The sequence below is a fragment of the Corella eumyota genome, chromosome 2 (assembly GCF_963082875.1).
Source record: "Corella eumyota chromosome 2, kaCorEumy4.1, whole genome shotgun sequence".
NCBI lineage: Eukaryota > Metazoa > Chordata > Ascidiacea > Phlebobranchia > Corellidae > Corella > Corella eumyota.
In genome coordinates, this window is record NC_137491.1 from 5133685 (window position 1) to 5155480 (window position 21796).

Sequence of the window (21796 nt, forward strand, 5' to 3'; positions counted from 1 at the left end):
TTCAACATCATGTGGAAAAGCTGGTACTCAAAGACGATCGAGAAAATGCTTTTGGGATCCAATAACTAACACTAGGTAAATGTTTATTAAAATGGTTCAAAGTACCAAGTACTCTATGCAATATATTTATCGGCAATATAATAAGTTTCGAAACCATGTTTGCTCTTTTTCAGAATATGTGATGAAAACAGCATGGAAACGCGGGCTTGTTCGCATATGGTTACATGTCCAAGATGGGACCAGTGGTCGGAATGGTCAATGTGCAGTAAAACATGCGGCAAACCTGGTGATCAAACGCGTGTACGATATTGCGTCCAACGAAGGTGTGTAAAATAATTTAAAAACCCAAATTCTCAAGTTAGTTGCAAAATAGTTTATCGTTGTTAGTGGCGCCAAAAATCAGCTTAATAAACCTTAGTTTAATTAATTTATTCTTATATTTAAATAAAAACGTGATGGGTATACATTTTTATGTATATTAAATTTCGTGCCTTGCTCGGTCATGTTTTGTGTTTGGTATAGTTAAAACGTAATTCAGAAACATCCAAATAAACAGACTTGGAGGTAATTGAGGGATTGAGAAAACGGGTGGTAAACTGCTTGATTACTATACTTCGTGTCGTATCAGTGGGGATAATAACACGTTTATCAAAACAAACACAATAAACATTGTCAACTTTACCGAATTTTCCCATCGCGGAAAGTTTACGCAAAAACGTAAAAAGTTTAAGAAATCCGTGAATTGCGTTTGGTTAAATGCAATAGTTTTTGTCGTATCTAATTTATATTTTTGTTTAATAGGTATGTTAAACACCAAACTTATGATGAACGAAAAAGAGAATCAACTAGAGGTTGGTATTTGAATAACTTAGATAATTTATTCTCCTCATATAAATTGTAATTTTTAATTTTACAAAGATTCTGGAACAGTTCAAGATAATCTCACAACGAACACCGCAACCTTAAATGGCACTTTGATATACAAACCAACTTCACATGACGTCATTAATGCAATAGTGAACCACGTGGTCGAGGAAGCTTCCGATACCAATAACACGCGATCAAAAAGAGGGATAAATGGGTTATCCCTGTTAAAAACCGAACCTGTGTTTTATTATAGCGCTACTCCCCCAATTAAAATGAAGAGTTTTTTTGAGGGTTTGTTTGTGAAAAGTCATTTTATTTTAAGATTACTTTGTAAAATCTAAAAAAATTACTGAAAAGGTTTAAAACGTATTTATAGTTATTTTTTTGTGCAGAAGTAGTTGACAATGACATGTGTCGAGGCGGAAGAAAAGCTTCTCATGATCATAAAAACTGCCTTCCAGTTAATTTGTGCCAAACTGTGTACACACCATGGTCAAGTTGGAGACCTTGTTCTACTTCTTGTGGAGCAGGATATACTTTAACTACTCGTTCCTGTTATGAAGGAAATCAAAGTAAGTCGTTTTTAAAAAAGCAGAAAAAAAAATAAAAGGTAAAAATACATACTTATACAAAAAAATACTTTACCAAAAATAAATATAATGTAAATGTTTTGCAGCCATGGAATCATGCAGTGGGGTGACAGTCAGGTATAAGTCATGTTTTTCACCTCCATGTTGGTCGGAATGGGCACAATACAGCCCGTGCACGACATCATGTGGAGGTGGAGACCAAACACGGACTCGTCAATGTACGAGTACAACCAATTTTATTAAACGGTACAGAGATTGCAAGGGGAGTAATTTGGAAATGAGAAGATGCAATGAACAAGTAAGTTTGATCAGCATAAGTTTTTTTTATCAAAACTATTTACAGTTAAGTTTAAAAAATACATTTTATATTGAGATATGTCCAATTTGGTCAAGCTGGAGTGAATACAACGACTGCAGTGCAACTTGTGGTGGTGGAATTCGAACAAGATCTCGATCTTGTATTCAAGGGAAATGTATTGGTGATTACGTTCAAGAAACGCAATGCGCGTTATTTGTAAGTATATATAATTTTTATTTTTCAGTAAACATAGACTTGATAATTGATTCAATACGAGCTATATTTTAGTCATGCCCGGAGTGGGCAAGTTGGGGCCAATTCTCTTCATGTGATCGATGTTGTGGTGGTGGGATTTCAACTCGGAAAAGAAGATGTTCAAGTTCCTTTGAAAGTATGTTAGTTCTTAATAAATATTACACGTGCTGCGAGATATTGTTTTTGTGTTTAGTACGTTAACATAATATTTATACATTTGCTCAGGTTGTTCTGGGTCGAATATGGAAGAAGTAGATTGTAACACAATGGCGTGCGCACCAAAAAATATCACAAAAGATTGGGTTTGTGGAGTTCGACCAAAATTGAATGGCATTCAACAACAACAAAATACATCCGCTACCTTGCTTATATTCGGTGGAATGGTAAATATTTATTCAAATAAAGAACATTTTAAAAGTTGAGCAAAATTATAAAAACTTTAAATGTTTAGGCATCAGTAGCCAATACATGGCCATGGATGGCAAGCTTACAAGTAAACGAAAAACACTTTTGTGGAGCTGTCTTAATCACTCCACAATGGACGTTGAGCGCAGCACATTGCTATAACAAACAGTAAGTTTTTAAGTTGCATTGTTGGCTTGTTTTGTAAACATGCAAAAATTTTAGGATTCCCGCAAAAAGTTGGTCTATGGTTTTGGGAGCACACTTTCTTGACGAACCAGAAACATACACTCGAGTAGATATCGATAAATTTTACCCACATCTGGATTTTATTAATGGGTTTACTGCTAACAGTAAGTAAAATGATGTTTATTTGACACTTCAGCTTTATAGATGGCCGAAAAGTTTAAGTAGTTAAATGTGCTAATTAAAATATTGAAAATGTCAAAAACATGAGCAAGTAAACAAGTAAGAATGCCAACAATTACGTGGTTTATCCTTACAGTTCCGCGAATAACAATAATTAATAAATTATAAACCCTTTGATGAGCGAATATGATGCTTATAATCATAACTTTTATCAGATTAAAACATTGCTTATTTAGACTGGATATATTAAGCCACACCTTATTAAAGCGATTAATGCGAGCAAAGTTAGTTCATGAAATCAGCAATTAAACATTTCAAAACAGTCTTTACCTATTATAGTAAACGTCATATGTTGTGATGTCTTGAATATTTATAATTGAAAGTGTCGGTTAGAAATGTTGACGTGATCTTCGCCTGCTAAAGTTTTTATTTAAATTAATCTTTTTTGTATAACGTATATACATAATAATTTTAAAAATTTGTTTGTTTTTAGATGATATTATGTTGGTAAAGCTTGAAAAACCAACGACTCTAACACCCACCATAATGCCAAGTTGTTTGCCAAACCACAGGCGACCGCGGCCGGGAGAAACATGCTTCATTATGGGTTGGGGTAGCTTAACAGGTTGGCAAAAATTTCATCTTATTTTTAACACCAAAAAATAAGAATATTAATATGCAACACTTGTTAAAACTTTACATTTTTAGTTGAAAGAGGTCAGACTAATGGCCTCCAAGAAGCTGCCGTGCCAATATTGGACCACACCGAGTGTCGAAATCTAGGATTTAGGTATCAGCGGTTAAACAGAATATTTCACATGTGTGCTGGTGATATTGATGGAGATGAGAGGCCTTCAGATACTTGCACAGTATGTTTAAATACAATTTTTTTTGTTTACTCACGACTCTTAAAAAACTTTTGCTCAATATATGTAGAAAAAATACGGAGTAAACATTTGCAAACAATTACTAACATATTTGGTTTCAACTTTAAACCAAAATTTTGCAAAATAAATCATATACAAAGTTATTTATTTATTTTTTATAGGGTGATTCGGGTGGACCTTTAATGTGTCGAAGTGAGGAAGGATCATGGTATGTCGCCGGCGTTACTTCATTCGGATTTCTTCAATGTGGAACACCGGGAAATCCTGGCATATACGCACCGGTTGCAAACTACGAGGCCTGGCTGGAAGATAAAATAACAACATGCTGAACATAGTGAACTTTGTTTAAATTTGATATGTTCAATCAACAAATACATTTAGTGGTCGATTTTAAACCTTTAATGCCTTGTGTCAAAATAATACGCGTATATTGACATTATTGCTGAGAAAAAGGAGAAAGGAAAGGGTTCAAATGTATTCTGTTTCATATCGGTTTATATGCCACAAATAATATCAGTTTAATCGTCAAAATATGTCAACACTGTGGATAAGTTTTGCGCGAGATTATCTTAATTCCTTAAGGGAGTTAAATCCGTTTTAAATACTTATATTAACTTACGGAATTTTGTTTCTTTTTTGTATTTCGTTTGGATTTTCGCTTTTGGTTATGCAATCATAATGTAGCGGTTAGTTTTTTTATTTATTTTTTATGCATTTTTTTAGTTGTTGGTAAACTATGTATTCTTTCATAAACATGCTTTTATTCTTTTTTTTTTCCTACTTTCGCATTTTTTTATTTTTTGATATTTATTTTGTAAACTTTCTAATGCATTTCACTTTTGGGGAGAAAGTCGATTGCAAAAATAAAACAAATAAGTAATTAGAAATTTTCAAGTTTTCACATCAATCAATCAGTCAAAGTTTGTGTTAAAAGACAAATTAGAGGACGGGACCGTACTAAGAGGCATCTATTAAAAATAAATTTGCGTCAACTTTATCGACTAATCTTGAACAAATCTCGTAAATTATCACGCTCATGCGACATTTAATGTAAATTTTGGTAAAATATAAAAAAAACTTGTTTGCAAATTCTTACCAAGTATCTTTTTCTCTTTACAGTTTTACATTTCCTGCAATCAAATTGTAATCCATTACAAATGAAGAGATAAGATTTTAAACAAGAAATTACCGGTTAACCTTCATGTTCGTCTAATAAATACATTAGTCCCCAAATATTAAACATCAAAATGCGCTTAACTAAACGGAACGTTATTTTTCCAAAGTGCCGTGTTATTTTTGGATCTGTGATGTTCCTAAGCTGATAAGCGATGTGTGTGTTCGTTAACATTAGGCATGCGGTTAGTAATGGAATTATCGAATTTAATGATCGATAAAACAATTGTATTGTAAGCAAATATCGTACACAAATTTACGTAAAGAACATTTCTCATTTTTAAACCAAAGTTCCATATTAACGTTCAATAAATTTTTTTACAAGTTTTATAAAAATTTTAATTTTAAATAGTCAATAAATTCTTATAACTTATTTTTTTGCAACAAATTTTTTTTCAATAAAAAATATTTTTTTGGCAATTAATAAAAATATAAAAAAAAGTTTTAACAAAAATAAATTTGTACGCTGAAAGGGTTTTATTTATTTCATTACAGATTTGTACAAACTTTGCGTAAACGTATGACACGAAGACATAAATTTAATAATCGACGTTGCGCAGAATCAAAAAATGTGCCTCAGTATTTTGATAATAAACTATTTGAAGTTAATCTGGCAAAGTACGCCCATAGATGAGACGTTTAATATGGCTGGTGCACAAACTTCTTAAAGGGGAAAAAATCCGACGGACGATGTTTAAAATAAAAAGTCAACGCAGCGACAAATTATTGGAATTTGGACACTTTCTCGGATTTAATTTTTAATTCTATGAATTGTTAATAGTACCTCCACAAGATGCTAAGATATTTTTCGCATAATAAATTTGCGAGTTTCAGACGGCAGAGTAGACAGATTAGGCCAGCATTATACGACAACATTAAGGCGCTAATGCCCTATAGTTATGGGTCACTTGTTTGTTTATCGTTAATAAACAAAAAGACTTATAAAACAATAGCCGTTGACGAGTACAAGTCGCTACTATAGCCTTTGGCAGTAGATCTACTACAAAAGTTTAAGAGTAAGGTGTTTGCGACCATAACGGTAAGAAAGGGGTAGCGAAAAAATTTCAACAAAAAAGTCTTAGAATTTATTGTCGCCGTTTCAGACAATTTTTGAGAAAGTTAGTCTGAGTCTAAAACAAATCTGTATACAGCAAGTGATATTAAAAAAAATTTTGAAATACCATTAAAATTAAATGTTAGAAAATAGGTAAAATTATGGTCAACTCGTAACCACAAAATGAGAAGAAAACCGTTTATTATTCGCAGCGGCGGAAATTTTAGCGTCACAATAAAAATTTTACTTAATATTAAAAAAAAATAATCTCAAAATGGCGCAATTACGATAGTGGGAATGTTTAGTAGAAATTTTTACAAACTGAATCAAACCGATAAAAAAATTATTTTTAAATTTTTTTTACTTTGGCAAATACCGAAAAAGATTTTAATATTTTTTATTTAATTAAAAATCTTGTTTAAAGTAAATTGTCTAAAAAAATTATAAAATTATCAAAATTACCAGGCTAATTTTCATGCCAATTATTTTAACATGTCTTAATTAAGTTTTTACGTATTTTGTAATATAGATTGTCAACAACATAGTCGAGGATAAAACCTTAAGACATTTTGGATAACAAGAATTTATATTATCATTGTTACCCCACAATATTGGATTACACTGAAGCGACATCTACGTATAAGAAGAAAAAATGCGATTAATAATAAATTTAACCACATTGACTATTCTAATAGGAACAATAAAATATATATCAGCAAATAATACAAGAAAACATTTTAATTTCCAAAAAAAAGGACAAAGTACAAATAATTCCAATCAAGAAAATTTTTCTTTTTTATTATTAAAACAATCCGAAAGCACGATAGACTTTAAAAAAAGTTTTTATCAAAAACTACAAAGAAAAATTTTACTCGGTAAGAAAGCAAAATGTTATGTTTAAGTTAATGCTAAATTCAAAAAGATAATCCGTTATTTGAATACTATATTATGTTTATTCGTAGAGACAACAAGTCATTTGCATTTTGAAGTTGACTTTTGGAACCTTGATGAAATTATATCACGAAAAGAACGCGAAGTTCGAAATAGGATTAAAAGAAATACGCACGCTTTTGAGGTTAGTTTGTTTGGCATAAATTTTACCCGTGGCCTTTTAATATTATGACGAACATACAAACAATTTTAATTACAACATTAGATAAACCACAAAGTGTAACAGGTGGTGTGTAATATTTTCTAATTATAAAAAAAAGAAAATAACTAACAACATTTTTAGCCTTAGTGAAACGTACGTTTAGATGAACCTTAAATATCTCATCGACTGTAAAGTTTGTTTAATAATAAAAATGTCATAATAAATACATGAATTAATGTGTTCAAAAATGTTACCGGTGCACTTATTATGGCGTTGTAATTAAAAAATCGACGTCGATGCGTCGTTCATTTCCAAGAAAATATTATATGTTTGTTTATGCTATTGCGGTTTTTCGATGCAGCCTTTTTTAGGCAGCAAAATATTTTTAAATTTGTTTATTATTGTATTCAAGTGTTATAATGTGAAAAGGGATTTAATAATTTTTTCATAATTTAGTTTACAAAGGGTATATTGTTCCCCGGTCGGTTTTAAACAACAGTTTTCTAGCGTGCTTAATTTTTTACACCATTTTGAAAATTTACATACTTTTAATGTGTATTGTAAAACTTTCAAACAATTTAATTAAATTGTTATTAAAATTTTATTAGAATGAGATCATCTTAACACAATGGAGCGATTGGAAAAATTGCAACGCAAGTCAATGTGGAACAACTGGAAAAAGTGAACGAACAAGAGCTTGCTTCATCAACGAAAACTTTTCGACAAACCCTTCAAGGTGCAATGCAGGTAGATTGTTGGGCGCGATAGCCAACATATAATCTAAAAATAGTTTAAATTATTTTTATAAATTCTATAATATTATACGTGTAGCTCTTCGACAAAGAAAAAATTGTGAAATTGACTGTTTTGGTTCGGGAGACAACCTTTCGAATGAACTTAGAAGCGGGTGGGTTGTTTAAATTATTTAACGCTTTACTAATTTTTCAATTTTATTTCGTACATGTTATAAGTTAAAGTACCCAGTTACTGTTTTAAGTTTGCTTTTAAGTTAGTTATAATGAATGACGACTTAAATGAATATCTTAGGTGGATACCATGGTCAAGCTGGTCCGCATGTAGTGAAACATGTGGGAGTGGACTACAAGGTCGAAGTAGAAGATGCTTAGAAAATACAATTGGTTTAAGGTACAACAATTATATATAAATTTTGTTAGAAAATAAAGCATAACATGGTATATGATTTAAAAAATAACCCACGATTTTAAAGTTGGAATTTGAAAATAAACTTTTGATCATGCAAAAAAAACGTTCAATAAATAAAAATTATTTTTTTACATGTTTAAAATTATAAAAATTTACTTAAAATATTTCATTTAATTTGCCAACATATATACCGTTTTTCTATAACTTCCCTGCCACTATTTACGAGGAAAATCGGATTATTGGGGATTACGAAACCGCAGTAAAGTCCTTATTTACTCTTTAAAAAAAATTACCAAAGATCAAAGTCAAAGTTTCCAGCTCCCTTATTATAATTCCGCTGATAAAAAAATTAGGATAAAAACGTGATAAGATTTGTTGGTTTGTTTTCATATGGTGATTTATTAGACCACAGGCATCGTTTACGATCGAAATTTCAAAATTTTATAAGTTACACATTTCTTTTTAGTAGCAAAAGTTTATATATTTGGCTTGATGAAACCGTAATTATAAACATACCATTGTTGAATTAGGTCATGCACCGGTCACCGACGTGAGCTAAGAATATGCAACAGTGGTGGGAAATGTCCAGCTTCTTGGTTGCCTTGGACTCCTTGGTCAGAGTGTTCAGTTACTTGTGGAAGAAGAGGATCCCAACAAAGAAGCAGGTCATGTTGGGGGAAAAGGTATACCTTTTTTTACCTAATTTAAGAATTTTTTTTTAAATTATTAAACTGTTTTGCTTTTATTGTATTGATTAAATAGATTAGTGTTTGTTGTCATAGAGTTAACGCAACTAGAGATCCCTCAAATCCATTCAACAACTTTTCCACTTTAATGGGATTTCTGAACGCGTCTCATTGTGAAAACAGTCGTCAAAAAGGAAGTGAGTCCAGAACATGTAGGGGTAAGGGTCCGTGTTTTCTTAAGTGGTCCAATTGGGAACCGTGGACAACTTGTTCTTCTACTTGTGGAAGAGGTATTTCATCGCGAGGGCGACAATGTATTGGAATAAGTAAGTGAAAAAGACGTTTAGAATTAGAGGGTATTAATATCAGTTATTTGGTTTCAACTTAAAACGGCTAACCTCTAATTTTAAGTTATGTAAATTTGACTTTTAAAAAGTTTATGTACGACAATAAACATTAAATGAATTGGTGTAAAATTATATAATATAATTTTGGTTTAAAAACTGTCAAATATGATTCAAATAGCATTCTCAAATGGAGGAAGATGTCGTGGCTCCGATGTTGAATTTAGATATTGCTACACTGCTCCATGTTGGTCAAGGTGGTCGCAATTTGGTCCATGCAATGAAAAGGATAACACAAGAACCCGAAGCAGGAGATGTCTAAAAGCCACGCCATTTGTTGTTGCCAAGTTTCATTACTGCAAGGGTCATAGATTTGAGACCTCGGTAATTAAAATTTTCTAATTTATAACGATATACGTAACTAGCAAGACTACAAACAATTACATTTAAACATCATGCACTAAAGTTCTTTTTTTTAATAATTTTAATTTAAAAAAATTTTAAGAAAAAAATATTTATCTTTAATTAAGACATGTCCGGTTTGGAGTGGTTGGACAGGGTTTACAACCTGTTCACATACTTGCGATGGAGGAAGGAAAGTAAGAAATAGAAGATGTATCCACGGAAGATGTATTGGCAGCTCATACGACGTTGTTCCTTGTGGAACTCAGGTAAGACTTTCTTAAATTAACCTAGTTTGGTTAAAAATATTATTAGTTCTTTTCGTATTGTGTCAAAGTGGTGTTTGTTTTAGAGATGTGCATTTTGGAGCAAGTGGTCTGAGTTTTCGTGCTGTAGCGCTACTTGCGGAAATGGAACTAAGGAACGTGTTAGAAGCTGTGAGTTCGGCAAAGCTGGGTTAGGTGAGACACTTCACAGTTAGATTTTTTTCAAAACACCTAATTGTTAATTGACATTGTTCTACAACATTACACCATTTGTTTAGATTCAGGTTGCTTAGGAAGATCAAGCGAAGTAGTAACGTGTTCAAGAGGGGAATGTGGAACGATGCTTGCTTCTCCGTTTTCGTTATTTGAATGTGGAGTTAGGCCAGCAACGACGCAAACTAAATCCGACACCTCAATCGCTTTAAGAATTTTTGGAGGACGAGTAAGAATAATAAACACAAAAATATTAACTAACTGTTTTAAATAATCTTAATAAATAAAACTTGAACACATACTGGTAATAACATGTTGCCTAGCTTAAAATATTTTTATAGGTATTAAAATGTATGTGTTGAATTTTCGCAGATACCAACCCAACATGGTTGGCCATGGCAGGCAAGTTGGCAACACAAAGCGGGATTCTTTTTTCCTTGGAATCATCTATGCGGTGGAACTGTAATTGCTCATAGATGGGTCATGACCTCAGGCCATTGCATTAACCAAACGTAAGAATTGCAAATTTTAAACCTTTAAAGCCTTTAAAATTTTGAACACCGAAATATTAAACTTGTTTTAAAATGTTTCAGAATATATCGCATTAACCGAGATCGACCAAGTGATAATTGGAGTGTGGTGTTGGGGATGCATCGCTTGTTCAAAGATGGTGTTCGATATTATGCAAAAAAGATATTTGTTCATCCCGACTACGTCTATGACGCAGTTACCGTAGGTAAATTCTATTTTCAGCATTTTTGTTAGTATACAAGTCAATATTTAAGATATTTCTTCATCCATAATGTAGTTCTATTATAAATATATATTATATGCCATTTAGCTGATGTAGCCTTGATCAAACTTAAACGAAGCATTGTTTTTAACGAAAGAATTCGACCAATATGTCTCTCGAGCATCATGCGCCCTTTGCCAGGACAACTTTGTTTCGTCAGTGGGTGGGGCTATAGAGGTGAATATCTTAATCAGACTTTTTCAAAAAAAAACTAAATTTAACTCGAAGACCATTTTAACCACTGTTTTTCAATTAAACAATAAGCACATTCAAATTTAAAACTGGTTTACGTTGTTGTAGGTTCGAAAAACAATGGATCGTTGTCGGAAACTTTGTTAGAAGCCAAGGTTCCTATAATAAGTTTTAATAACTGTACTCAACTCGGTCCAAGATATCTTAGCTTAAACAAAAGTCATCATTTATGCGCTGGCAACTCACCCACCGAGTCCGCTGATACATGCATGGTGATTATGTTGTTTAAATTTAATTTGGGTGCTTTTGTTGATTGTTGTTCTAAACATGTTTTCTTTAGTAAAAGGAACATTTTTTTCTATTTTTTCTTGTAACAAATGTCGTTTGATTTTAAACACGTGTTTATACTTTGCTATTTTTGCGTTACAGGGGGATTCAGGTGGACCCTTATCTTGCAAGGACGCAGAAGAACGTTGGTATTTGGCTGGAACGACGTCGTTTGGTTTTTATCGGTGTGGAAGACCGGGCCATGCGGGTATATACAGTCCAACAACAAGTTATGAGGCTTGGATAAGAAATACTGTGGAAACAAACAACGTTGATATGTGCTGAAAAGTATAATGTAAGAATCTAATAAATACAACATATTTTTCTTTACATCTTTCGGACTCATAGTAATATGATCTTAATAATTAGTGCCTAGTAATTAATTTTTATTTTTTTTTGTGTAGGGCGAAATGAAACCTCAACGAAGAGGCGAAGTTATTTTAGTTATCAGTAAATCCACGAAGAGATTAAAGTTGTGTCTTTATTTCAAAGGCAGGAATTACACGGAAAAGCATAAGGGCAATTCTCCCCATACACAACTGTTTTATAATACTACAAACTTAAAATTTAAAGCGACAAAGCCTGCTTATCCACTTTCAAATATGTTTAATAAATATGTTTAATGTTTATAATTAAAACAAAAATGACAATTTTATTATTTATTGTAAGGTTTATTTATGTTTTGTTAATAAAAACTGCAAAACCTATTTGTGATGCGTTTGATGTTTAAAACAAATTAAAAGATTTTTTTAAACTGATATTTTTATAACTGCACAGTCAAAAAAGCGTTACCTAATATTCTCGTTTAATTAAAATAATTAGCTAAAATTGTAAAACAGATAATAAGCAGTAATTTGAAATACTGATTTAGTGCAAAAATAACCCATAGCTATAGCTTAAATTGCAATTACATGTATCGTGTTCAACTAAATAAATGAGTTAAACTAATAACCTAAAATTATCTGATATAGTCTAATTACTAAAGTCTATGCAATACAATTAAATATTAAACATAAGCAAACTAAATCGCAAAGGATTTATCAAGTTTAACATTAGTTAGGGGTCAATCTAATTACGTTGCAATGCCATTTAATTGAACAGTAATTAAACAAAAACAGTGAATCTACTGCAAAGTTATTCAAGTTCATATCAAGTTTTAACTTTTGATTTGCTATATATATACGTTTAATTTGCTTTGATTTGCTATATCTGTAAATTTTGATTTACTATATTTATAAGTTTATAATGAATAATTGTTTTTACAAAATAAAAATAAAGACTAAATTTAATTACAATAAGTGAGATGAATAAAGTAATTGTTTTATATTAAAACCACCAACTTGAAACAGTCGTTGTGATAAAAAATAAAATTATACGAGACATGAACACCGTGGTTTTATTACAATTAATGGCATTATCTAATATCACGTCCGCTCTAAATTTAGAAAAAAAATTAACCAAATAAAAAATGACTTCAAGTAATGACGCATAAAACTTTCAAAAGCGGTAAATGTGAACCAGAAACCGTAAAGTAAATCCGGTCGTCAGATTTTAATAAACCACGTGACGAAATAATTTGAAGTACCCAACACTTAAAGTGTAATATAGTTGGTTATAATCTACATTTACCGCCAGTACACGCCTGAATTACTTAAAGGTGTTAAACCACAACAAGAGCGTGATTTAAACGCTAATAACCCTATAGAAGCGGGGTTTGTTGAATTTAAATATTGGTTATACCGGGCAAGCGCAAATGTCAAATAAATTTAAAAATTTTAACTAACCATTAAATTGAATATTTAATATATAAAACGATGATTAATTTTTTGCAAACGTCACCCGCTTTGTTACAAAATTTTATTAACTTACACGCGGTATTGATTTATAGGCCTAAGTGCATCAATAAAATTATAACGTAAACATAGTTAACTCGTCATTCTCTCATGCAAACGACTAAAAACACGTCATATTATAAACACGATGTTTACATAATCAATAACAAAAATTACCTTAAACCCTACACGCCAATGAAGATTAAGTCTAAGCAAAGATGTGACAGCTCAGCGCTGATGCGTTAAGGTAAACTAGAGCTCACATACGACATTGCAGTGTTTCCAACCAGATATTTATAATTTTAAAAAAGCGACCTAATAAAAAATTCAAAGATAATAATCATTAGTCCTAATAGCCTAAATGATATTAACACATAAGCAGTTTCTTTACCACTTTTACTTCACAATGTAATTCACGAGATTTCAAATTTATTTTTTAAACGGCAACACTGGCGTTTACCCGTAAAAATTGTTTACAGATTATTTTTTATGTTAAACAAACCGTAAAAGAAACATGATGAGGTGACTTGGTAGGCTTGTAAATAAAATACCGGATTCGTACCCGATAGCATCTGTCGTAAGGTGTCATTTGGTGAGGTCATCGGTACCCAGAGGCTTTATCATTACGTGATTATTAATTAAACATCGATCGCAAAAAAGGCGAATATAGGTATATAAACCCCAGCAAAACTGCTGCATATTACACAAAAACGATTCAACTTCTTTTCAGTACAAGAATCAGTCGGGCGAAAGTATATGTAAGTACATAACATTTTAATATTTTTTTTAAACATGCTTATGCTTAAAATAATATTTCTATGCGTTATATAAATTTATTTATCGTTAAAATTAACAAAAATATTTCTTTTAGTTTTAAAAATGAATGCCTTATACATCGCTGCTTTGTGTGCCGTACTTGCTCTTTCCTCTGCGCAAGGTAAATAAGCGTTTAAAATTATTGTTAATTAGTTATATCACAATCCACAACATTTAAAATTATTTTATTTTGAATATAGAGGATGCCAGTTTGTTGCAATGCATTAGTGGTTACAGTGTCAACGGAGTCGGAAATTTTACTGAACAAACATGCACTTCTGCAGAAGTGAGTATTTGTCATTTTTAATATAATTTAAATCCAACAATTAGTTTTTTACCCTCTCAAACCTAAATATTTTTTTTCAAATACGTAGAGTAGCTAAATGAATCGGTTACATCAACAAAACAAATGATTTAGTTTAACCCAATTAATTTTACAATTTAACTTTTAGAATAGCTGTCAATCTAAGATCGTGAGGAACGGTGTTATATTGGTTATCTACAAGAGATGCAAGGAGGCAAGTGCTTGTGAAAACAATGCTAAAAACTCCGAGCTCTGCACCGGATCAACTGCTTACAGCAACGACGTAAGTCGAATTTAAATGCCAATAAACAGTTCAAGCTATAACAAGACATGTTAAATTCCAAAATGTCAAACCAAATTTAATCGCGTATATTTATTGCTAAAAAAATCCCTACTAATAATGTTTCTTAAAATTGTTTTCCCAGCCGAAAATTACCTATATTTAATGCTAAAAGTAGAAAAATTCTCACAAGTACTTTTAACAAAATAAGTTAAACTTCTACTTTAACGTATGAATTACAGGTTCAAATTTGTCATTCATGTTGCTCCACCGACTTTTGCAATACGATCGACAACGTACCTGATATCAGCAAACCAGAAGAACCAGAAGCTGGTATCGAAGGAAGAGCTTTTGAAGGGTCAGCATAAAACTGAGAACAACTCACCAAAGTTTTTGTAGAATGAACAATGTGGCAAGATTTGTTTAATAGTTGCCAATAATGTATTCAAATAATGTGTGTATACTGCCAAATTATATGTCGCATGACGTTTACCAATAAAAAAATTTTCAAAGCAAATTTTCGTGGATTTCAGTTGAATAAGTGTATATCAAAAAAAGTAAAGTTTCTTCATTTTATTTCTTTCACAAAAAAATAAAAACTTTAAAGATATGTAAAGAACGAAAAAAAACAAAGATGCATATCGATTAAACCATCATAACAAAGCTAAGGTAATCTTGAAGCAATCCCATGTCATAAATTTGAGCAAGTAGTATGTGCTTTTTAATAAATAGTAACCCCTTATAAATTTGAGCTAATTAGGTTTATATTAATTTATAATTAAAATAATGTATTTATAAGAATAAACAATTTAACTATACTTCACACATAACATCTGTTGGTAAATTCAGGAAGGTGGAATTGCATAATTTAACACCTTTTTAGCTGCCTCATATCCCAAGAAACAGTACTAAAAAGAAAAATATAAAATCAAGATTTTTAGCTAGTTTTAGCTATTTTTAGCTAACTGATAAAATATAATTATTAACTTACAGCATTGGCAGGAAAAACCCTCAACATAACTGGAACAAAACCCTTAAAAACTCCACGAATTCCATCAGTTTTAAGTACATCCTTAGCCACATCCACCAAACCATTATATTTTCCTTCAGGAGCTGATTGTAAAAATTATAATAAAAAAGAAAATTGAATGCAAATTTTTAAACACAAAAAGGTATATAGATATATATATATATTTTTTTATTACCCGTTTGAAATCTGGACTTTAAAACATCAGGTATTATTTCAACCAACCAGTTAAGCATGCCAGCAGTACCACCAGCAAATAAAACACTTCCAATACTGAGTTTTGATGGACTGCGAAATTTAATGCAAATTTTTTAAATACAAAAAAAATAATGTGCATAAGGTTTTATTGCATTTCATTGAGTTTTGTATTCAAAACAATGAAAACAGCCTTATGTTATCACATGTATATAAATAACAATACCAAATTAGAATTATTTAAATTTAGTAAAAAAATGAGAAAATTAAAATTAACATACTCTTGGCCAGCTGGTGTAAGTGCTTCTTTAATTGCTTCGTAGCCTGCAAAGTAGGCACCGCTAGCAGGAACATCTGCAATATTATAATAAAATAAAAAAGATATTTAAAATATTTACAAAAAATTAGTTTTGATACAAATATTTAAAATATTTAATATCAACAACAAAAAATAACAAAAAAATTAAAGTCTAAGCCTTAAAATATTAATTTTTCGTATATAAAGAACAAACCTCGCATTAAAGTGAAAACTGTTCCTTTATAAAGACTTCGAACTCCACCTTCCCGATAAAGTTGTTTTGCACAATCGAGTGATCCTTTATATTTTGCCTCTCCAGAACTCTTTTGTATCTGAACCAAACATTTTATTCTTTCACCAGGTGCCATAAGCACTGTAGTTAATACTCCAGCAAATCCTCCAGCAACAAATAATTCGCCATATCTAAAAAAAAATCAATAATCTATACATAATACAAGTCACACATTATAAATAAGGTAAAAGTGCTGCTAAATCTAATTGTGTGTTTCTATAAATTAATATATTTTCTCCACTTACGAAAGTTTTGCATCTTTATCGGACTTAAATTTCCCAACAAAATTCTTTCCAACTCCAAAACCGAAAAAACTGAGTGCAAAAATTAGAGTCACTCCAGTAATGGGTGCCCCCATGCCTTTATACAAACCTCAAAATCCCTTAACAAGCATTTTAAAAAGAGTTTACTTCAATATGTTAGAAATTTTGTAAGTTAAACTTTTACCGAAAATGTGACAGCTCAGCGCTGATGCATTAAGGTAAACTATAGAGCTCACTTACGACATTGTAGTGTTTCCAACCAGATATTTATAATTTAAAAAAAGCGACCTAATAAAAAATCCAAAGATATTAATCATTAGTCCTAATAGCCTAAATGATATTAACACATAAGCAGTTTCTTTACCACTTTTACTTCACAATGTAATTCACGAGATTTCAAATTTATTTTTTAAACGGCAACACTGGCGTTTACCCGTAAAAATTGTTTACAGATTATTTTTTATGTTAAACAAACCGTAAAAGAAACATGATGAGGTGACTTGGTAGGCTTGTAAATAAAATACCGGATTCGTACCCGATAGCATCTGTCGTAAGGGGTCATTTGGTGAGGTCATCGGTACCCAGAGGCTTTATCATTACGTGATTATTAATTAAACGCCGATCGCAAAAAAGGCGAATATAGGTATATAAACCCCAGCAAAACTGCTGCATATTACACAAAAACGATTCAACTTCTTTTCAGTACAAGAATCAGTTGGGCGAAAGTATATGTAAGTACATAACATTTTAATATTTTTTTTAAACATGCTTATGCTTAAAATAATATTTCTATGCGTTATATAAATTTATTTATCGTTAAAATTAACAAAAATATTTCTTTTAGTTTTAAAAATGAATGCCTTATACATCGCTGCTTTGTGTGCCGTACTTGCTCTTTCCTCTGCGCAAGGTAAATAAGCGTTTAAAATTATTGTTAATTAGTTATATCACAATCCACAACATTTAAAATTATTTTATTTTGAATATAGAGGATGCCAGTTTGTTGCAATGCATTAGTGGTTACAGTGTCAACGGAGTCGGAAATTTTACTGAACAAACATGCACTTCTGCAGAAGTGAGTATTTGTCATTTTTAATATAATTTAAATCCAACAATTAGTTTTTTACCCTCTCAAACCTAAATATTTTTTTTCAAATACGTAGAGTAGCTAAATGAATCGGTTACATCAACAAAACAAATGATTTAGTTTAACCCAATTAATTTTACAATTTAACTTTTAGAATAGCTGTCAATCTAAGATCGTGAGGAACGGTGTTATATTGGTTATCTACAAGAGATGCAAGGAGGCAAGTGCTTGTGAAAACAATGCTAAAAACTCCGAGCTCTGCACCGGATCAACTGCTTACAGCAACGACGTAAGTCGAATTTAAATGCCAATAAACAGTTCAAGCTATAACAAGACATGTTAAATTCCAAAATGTCAAACCAAATTTAATCGCGTATATTTATTGCTAAAAAAATCCCTACTAATAATGTTTCTTAAAATTGTTTTCCCAGCCGAAAATTACCTATATTTAATGCTAAAAGTAGAAAAATTCTCACAAGTACTTTTAACAAAATAAGTTAAACTTCTACTTTAACGTATGAATTACAGGTTCAAATTTGTCATTCATGTTGCTCCACCGACTTTTGCAATACGATCGACAACGTACCTGATATCAGCAAACCAGAAGAACCAGAAGCTGGTATCGAAGGAAGAGCTTTTGAAGGGTCAGCATAAAACTGAGAACAACTCACCAAAGTTTTTGTAGAATGAACAATGTGGCAAGATTTGTTTAATAGTTGCCAATAATGTATTCAAATAATGTGTGTATACTGCCAAATTATATGTCGCATGACGTTTACCAATAAAAAAATTTTCAAAGCAAATTTTCGTGGATTTCAGTTGAATAAGTGTATATCAAAAAAAGTAAAGTTTCTTCATTTTATTTCTTTCACAAAAAAATAAAAACTTTAAAGATATGTAAAGAACGAAAAAAAACAAAGATGCATATCGATTAAACCATCATAACAAAGCTAAGGTAATCTTGAAGCAATCCCATGTCATAAATTTGAGCAAGTAGTATGTGCTTTTTAATAAATAGTAACCCCTTATAAATTTGAGCTAATTAGGTTTATATTAATTTATAATTAAAATAATGTATTTATAAGAATAAACAATTTAACTATACTTCACACATAACATCTGTTGGTAAATTCAGGAAGGTGGAATTGCATAATTTAACACCTTTTTAGCTGCCTCATATCCCAAGAAACAGCACTAAAAAGAAAAATATATATATAAAAATCATTATTTTTAGCTAGTTTTAGCTATTTTTAGCTAACTGATAAAATATAATAAATAACTTACAGCATTGGCAGGAAAAGCTCTCAACATAACAGGAACAAAACCCTTAAAAACTCCACGAATTCCATCAGTTTTAAGTACATCCTTAGCCACATCCACCAAACCATTATATTTTCCTTCAGGAGCTGATTGTAAAAATTATAAAAAAACAGAAAATTGAATGTAAATTTTTAAACACAAAAAGGTATATAGATATATATATATTTTTTTTATTACCCGTTTGAAATCTGGACTTTAAAACATCAGGTATTATTGCAACCAACCAGTTAAGCATGCCAGCAGTACCACCAGCAAATAAAACACTTCCAATACTGAGTTTTGATGGACTGTGAATTTTATGCAAATTTTTTAAATACAAAAATAAATAGTGTGCATAAGGTTAATAAAAACAGCCTGATGTTATCACATGTACATAATAATACCAAATTAGAATTATTTAAATTTAGTAAAAAAATGAGAAAATTAAAATTAACATACTCTTGGCCAGCTGGTGTAAGTGCTTCTTTAATTGCTTCATAACCTGCAAAGTAGGCACCGCTAGCAGGAACATCTGCAATATTATAATAAAATAAAAAAAATATTTGAAAAATTTAGAAAAAAATTAGTTTTGATACAAATTTTTAAAATTTTTAATATCAACAACAAAAAATACCAAAAAAATTAAAGTCTAAGCCTTAAAATATTAATTTTTCGTATATAAAGAACAAACCTCGCATTAAAGTTAAAACTGTTCCTTTATAAAGACTTCGAACTCCACCTTCCCGATAGAGTTGCTTTGCACAATCGAGTGATCCTTTATATTTTGCCTCTCCAGAACTCTTTTGTATCTGAACCAAACATTTTATTCTTTCACCAGGCGCCATAAGCACTGTAGTTAATACTCCAGCAAATCCTCCAGCAACAAATAATTCGCCATATCTAAAAAAAAATCAATAATCTATACATAATATAAGTCACACATTATAAATAAGGTAAAAGTGCAGCTAAATCTAATTGTGTGTTTCTATAAATTAAAATATTTTCTCCACTTACGAAAGTTTTGCATCTTTATCAGACTTAAATTTCCCAACAAAATTCTTTCCAACTCCAAAACCGAAAAAACTGAGTGCAAAAATTGGAGTCACTCCAGTAATGGGTGCTCCCATGCCTTTATACAAACCTCGAAATCCCTTAACAAGCATTTCAAAAAGAGTTCACTTTAATATGTTAGAAATTTTGTAAGTTAAACTTTTACCTCATTTTTAATGGTTTTTGTAAAGCAATCAAAAGTTCCTTTAAATATGGGAGATTGCCCAGGTGCAGGAGCTGGCTGTGTTTGAAGTCGAACCTAGACAAAATAATTAAATATATTCAGCCTAATTAAAAAAACCTTTTGACTTTAAAGTGATAGATTTTTTTACCTTGATTGTGTCCAGTGGATGTCCACTTAAAACCGCACAAACACCCCCGACACCTCCAGCAATGAAGTCTTTAAAAAACCCTTCCATAATAAATTAATACTAGTCTGGCACAAGACGAAAAAAATTCCAAAAAAAAATAAAAACGAATTTATACGATAACTAAACAAGTAAAAACAAACGTTTAAAAGTACACGACTTTTGTAAATTGTTTAAGTGCTCATATAACACAAAGCAACAAGATTCCATGCATGACTTGCTGATTAAAATTTTAATCCAAAGTCCAATATTCGAAAGATGACTGATTTGTGACCAAAATACAATGCCAAAAACTTTGTGATAAAATATTGTGTAGTGTTGCGATATTTATCATAAACTAAAAGTAATTTTACACCAAGTTTTTTAAAAGTTTTTTTAAAAGTTTAAGACAGAGGCATGTTTAAATTATTAAAAAATTATTGCATGTTTGTAGTACCATGTTAAATGTTTGCACTGTTTGCCTAGCGCTCTTTGTTTAGCTTCAACTTTAAATTAATGACCCGTACGGGCCCATGTTTTAATAAACTTTAAACATTTTAATAAATAGTGTAAAGTTAACAATTACGGCACTTGTGCAAACAAAAAGGTTGACCAGTGGTAACAAGCTTTACCAAACACACTATTGAAAAAGTGCTTTACTCAAAAACTACAAATTTAAAATAAAAGTTAATAAAAATATAATTTCTTGTTATATTTTATTTGCCCAATTTGAACAAATAAATTATTTAATAATGGCTTAAAACAAGTTTTTTTAATGTAAGGCTATAGAGAAATATCTTTTCGTATTCCAAATACATCGTTGTTATATTACCGCTAAACAAACAGGACTAACCCTATTTCCAAACGAACACCAAAATATTCGTGTAATATATGGTTTTACGCAGATTAAAAAACTTATTTCGAAATTCAAAGTAATAATCTGAATAATTTATTTGTTATGTACAGCTAAATATTATAAATCTTTACCAGTGTCATGATAATATCATTAGGGGTATGCGTTTGATGCTAATTTTATATTGACAAACAATAAACATTCGTTTAAACAACGTTAGCGAAAGAAAATTTGCGGAGCCTATATATAAAGGTGGAAAATTTACCTATAACATTTTATTTAACAGCCATAAAATCTAGCTACGTGCAGACTTTGTAAGAGCATAATTATCAGGCACGAAAAGATTAATTGATCTTTTACATTTTTAGACTTTATAACCCATCGATGAAGATGTCACAACTAACAGTTTATTTATTTAACGAATGGAAAGATAACCAATGTACTATTAAAGCCATAAGTTACAGCATTAGTCAACGAG

General features: G+C 30.8%; 4 protein-coding genes and 1 pseudogene across 4 annotated transcripts; 3 read left to right on the forward strand and 2 right to left on the reverse strand.

Annotated features, from left to right (window-relative positions):
- The first annotated feature begins 6547 nt into the window (after window positions 1-6547).
- On the forward strand, window positions 6548-12068 carry LOC145742222 (uncharacterized). The gene is made up of 17 exons (XM_082560008.1): window positions 6548-6770; window positions 6858-6970; window positions 7597-7735; window positions 7820-7895; window positions 8036-8134; window positions 8683-8835; window positions 8935-9164; window positions 9364-9566; window positions 9713-9853; window positions 9937-10045; window positions 10129-10292; window positions 10436-10575; window positions 10657-10799; window positions 10905-11033; window positions 11157-11320; window positions 11478-11670; window positions 11780-12068. The coding sequence occupies exons 1-16, from the start codon at window positions 6548-6550 to the stop codon at window positions 11658-11660; spliced, it is 2409 nt and encodes an 802-aa protein (XP_082416134.1). The 3' UTR covers window positions 11661-11670; window positions 11780-12068.
- A 1853-nt stretch (window positions 12069-13921) lies between these two features.
- On the forward strand, window positions 13922-15109 carry LOC145743781 (uncharacterized). The gene is made up of 5 exons (XM_082561824.1): window positions 13922-13965; window positions 14079-14144; window positions 14224-14309; window positions 14476-14610; window positions 14850-15109. Exons 2-5 carry the CDS (start codon window positions 14087-14089, stop codon window positions 14973-14975), a joined length of 405 nt encoding a protein of 134 aa, XP_082417950.1. The 5' UTR covers window positions 13922-13965; window positions 14079-14086; the 3' UTR covers window positions 14976-15109.
- A 56-nt stretch (window positions 15110-15165) lies between these two features.
- On the reverse strand, window positions 15166-16813 carry LOC145742223 (mitochondrial carnitine/acylcarnitine carrier protein-like; annotated as a pseudogene).
- Window positions 16814-17380: 567 nt separating this feature from the next.
- LOC145743783 (uncharacterized) lies at window positions 17381-18557 on the forward strand. Its single transcript, XM_082561825.1, has 5 exons — window positions 17381-17413; window positions 17527-17592; window positions 17672-17757; window positions 17924-18058; window positions 18298-18557. Exons 2-5 carry the CDS (start codon window positions 17535-17537, stop codon window positions 18421-18423), a joined length of 405 nt encoding a protein of 134 aa, XP_082417951.1. The 5' UTR covers window positions 17381-17413; window positions 17527-17534; the 3' UTR covers window positions 18424-18557.
- A 56-nt stretch (window positions 18558-18613) lies between these two features.
- On the reverse strand, window positions 18614-20663 carry LOC145743780 (mitochondrial carnitine/acylcarnitine carrier protein-like). Its single transcript, XM_082561822.1, has 8 exons — window positions 20451-20663; window positions 20285-20377; window positions 20083-20219; window positions 19760-19968; window positions 19528-19600; window positions 19267-19376; window positions 19054-19175; window positions 18614-18963 (listed from the first exon to the last, which is right to left on the reverse strand). Exons 1-8 carry the CDS (start codon window positions 20535-20537, stop codon window positions 18901-18903), a joined length of 894 nt encoding a protein of 297 aa, XP_082417948.1. The 5' UTR covers window positions 20538-20663; the 3' UTR covers window positions 18614-18900.
- Window positions 20664-21796: the final 1133 nt, after the last annotated feature.

Coding starts and splice junctions, on each gene's coding strand:
- LOC145742222 (XM_082560008.1), top strand. CDS start 6,548: ATGCGATTAATAATAAATTTAACCACATTGACTATTCTAATAGGAACA. Junction 9,165..9,363: donor GCGACAATGTATTGGAATAA/GTAAGTGAAAAA, acceptor TGATTCAAATAG/CATTCTCAAATGGAGGAAGA. Junction 11,034..11,156: donor CAGTGGGTGGGGCTATAGAG/GTGAATATCTTA, acceptor ACGTTGTTGTAG/GTTCGAAAAACAATGGATCG.
- LOC145743781 (XM_082561824.1), top strand. CDS start 14,087: ATGAATGCCTTATACATCGCTGCTTTGTGTGCCGTACTTGCTCTTTCC. Junction 14,310..14,475: donor AAACATGCACTTCTGCAGAA/GTGAGTATTTGT, acceptor TTTAACTTTTAG/AATAGCTGTCAATCTAAGAT. Junction 14,611..14,849: donor CAACTGCTTACAGCAACGAC/GTAAGTCGAATT, acceptor TATGAATTACAG/GTTCAAATTTGTCATTCATG.
- LOC145743783 (XM_082561825.1), top strand. CDS start 17,535: ATGAATGCCTTATACATCGCTGCTTTGTGTGCCGTACTTGCTCTTTCC. Junction 17,593..17,671: donor TGCTCTTTCCTCTGCGCAAG/GTAAATAAGCGT, acceptor TTTTGAATATAG/AGGATGCCAGTTTGTTGCAA. Junction 17,758..17,923: donor AAACATGCACTTCTGCAGAA/GTGAGTATTTGT, acceptor TTTAACTTTTAG/AATAGCTGTCAATCTAAGAT.
- LOC145743780 (XM_082561822.1), bottom strand. CDS start 20,537: ATGGAAGGGTTTTTTAAAGACTTCATTGCTGGAGGTGTCGGGGGTGTT. Junction 19,969..20,082: donor GATAAAGATGCAAAACTTTC/GTAAGTGGAGAA, acceptor ATTTTTTTTTAG/ATATGGCGAATTATTTGTTG. Junction 18,964..19,053: donor GAGCTTTTCCTGCCAATGCT/GTAAGTTATTTA, acceptor TTTTCTTTTTAG/TGCTGTTTCTTGGGATATGA.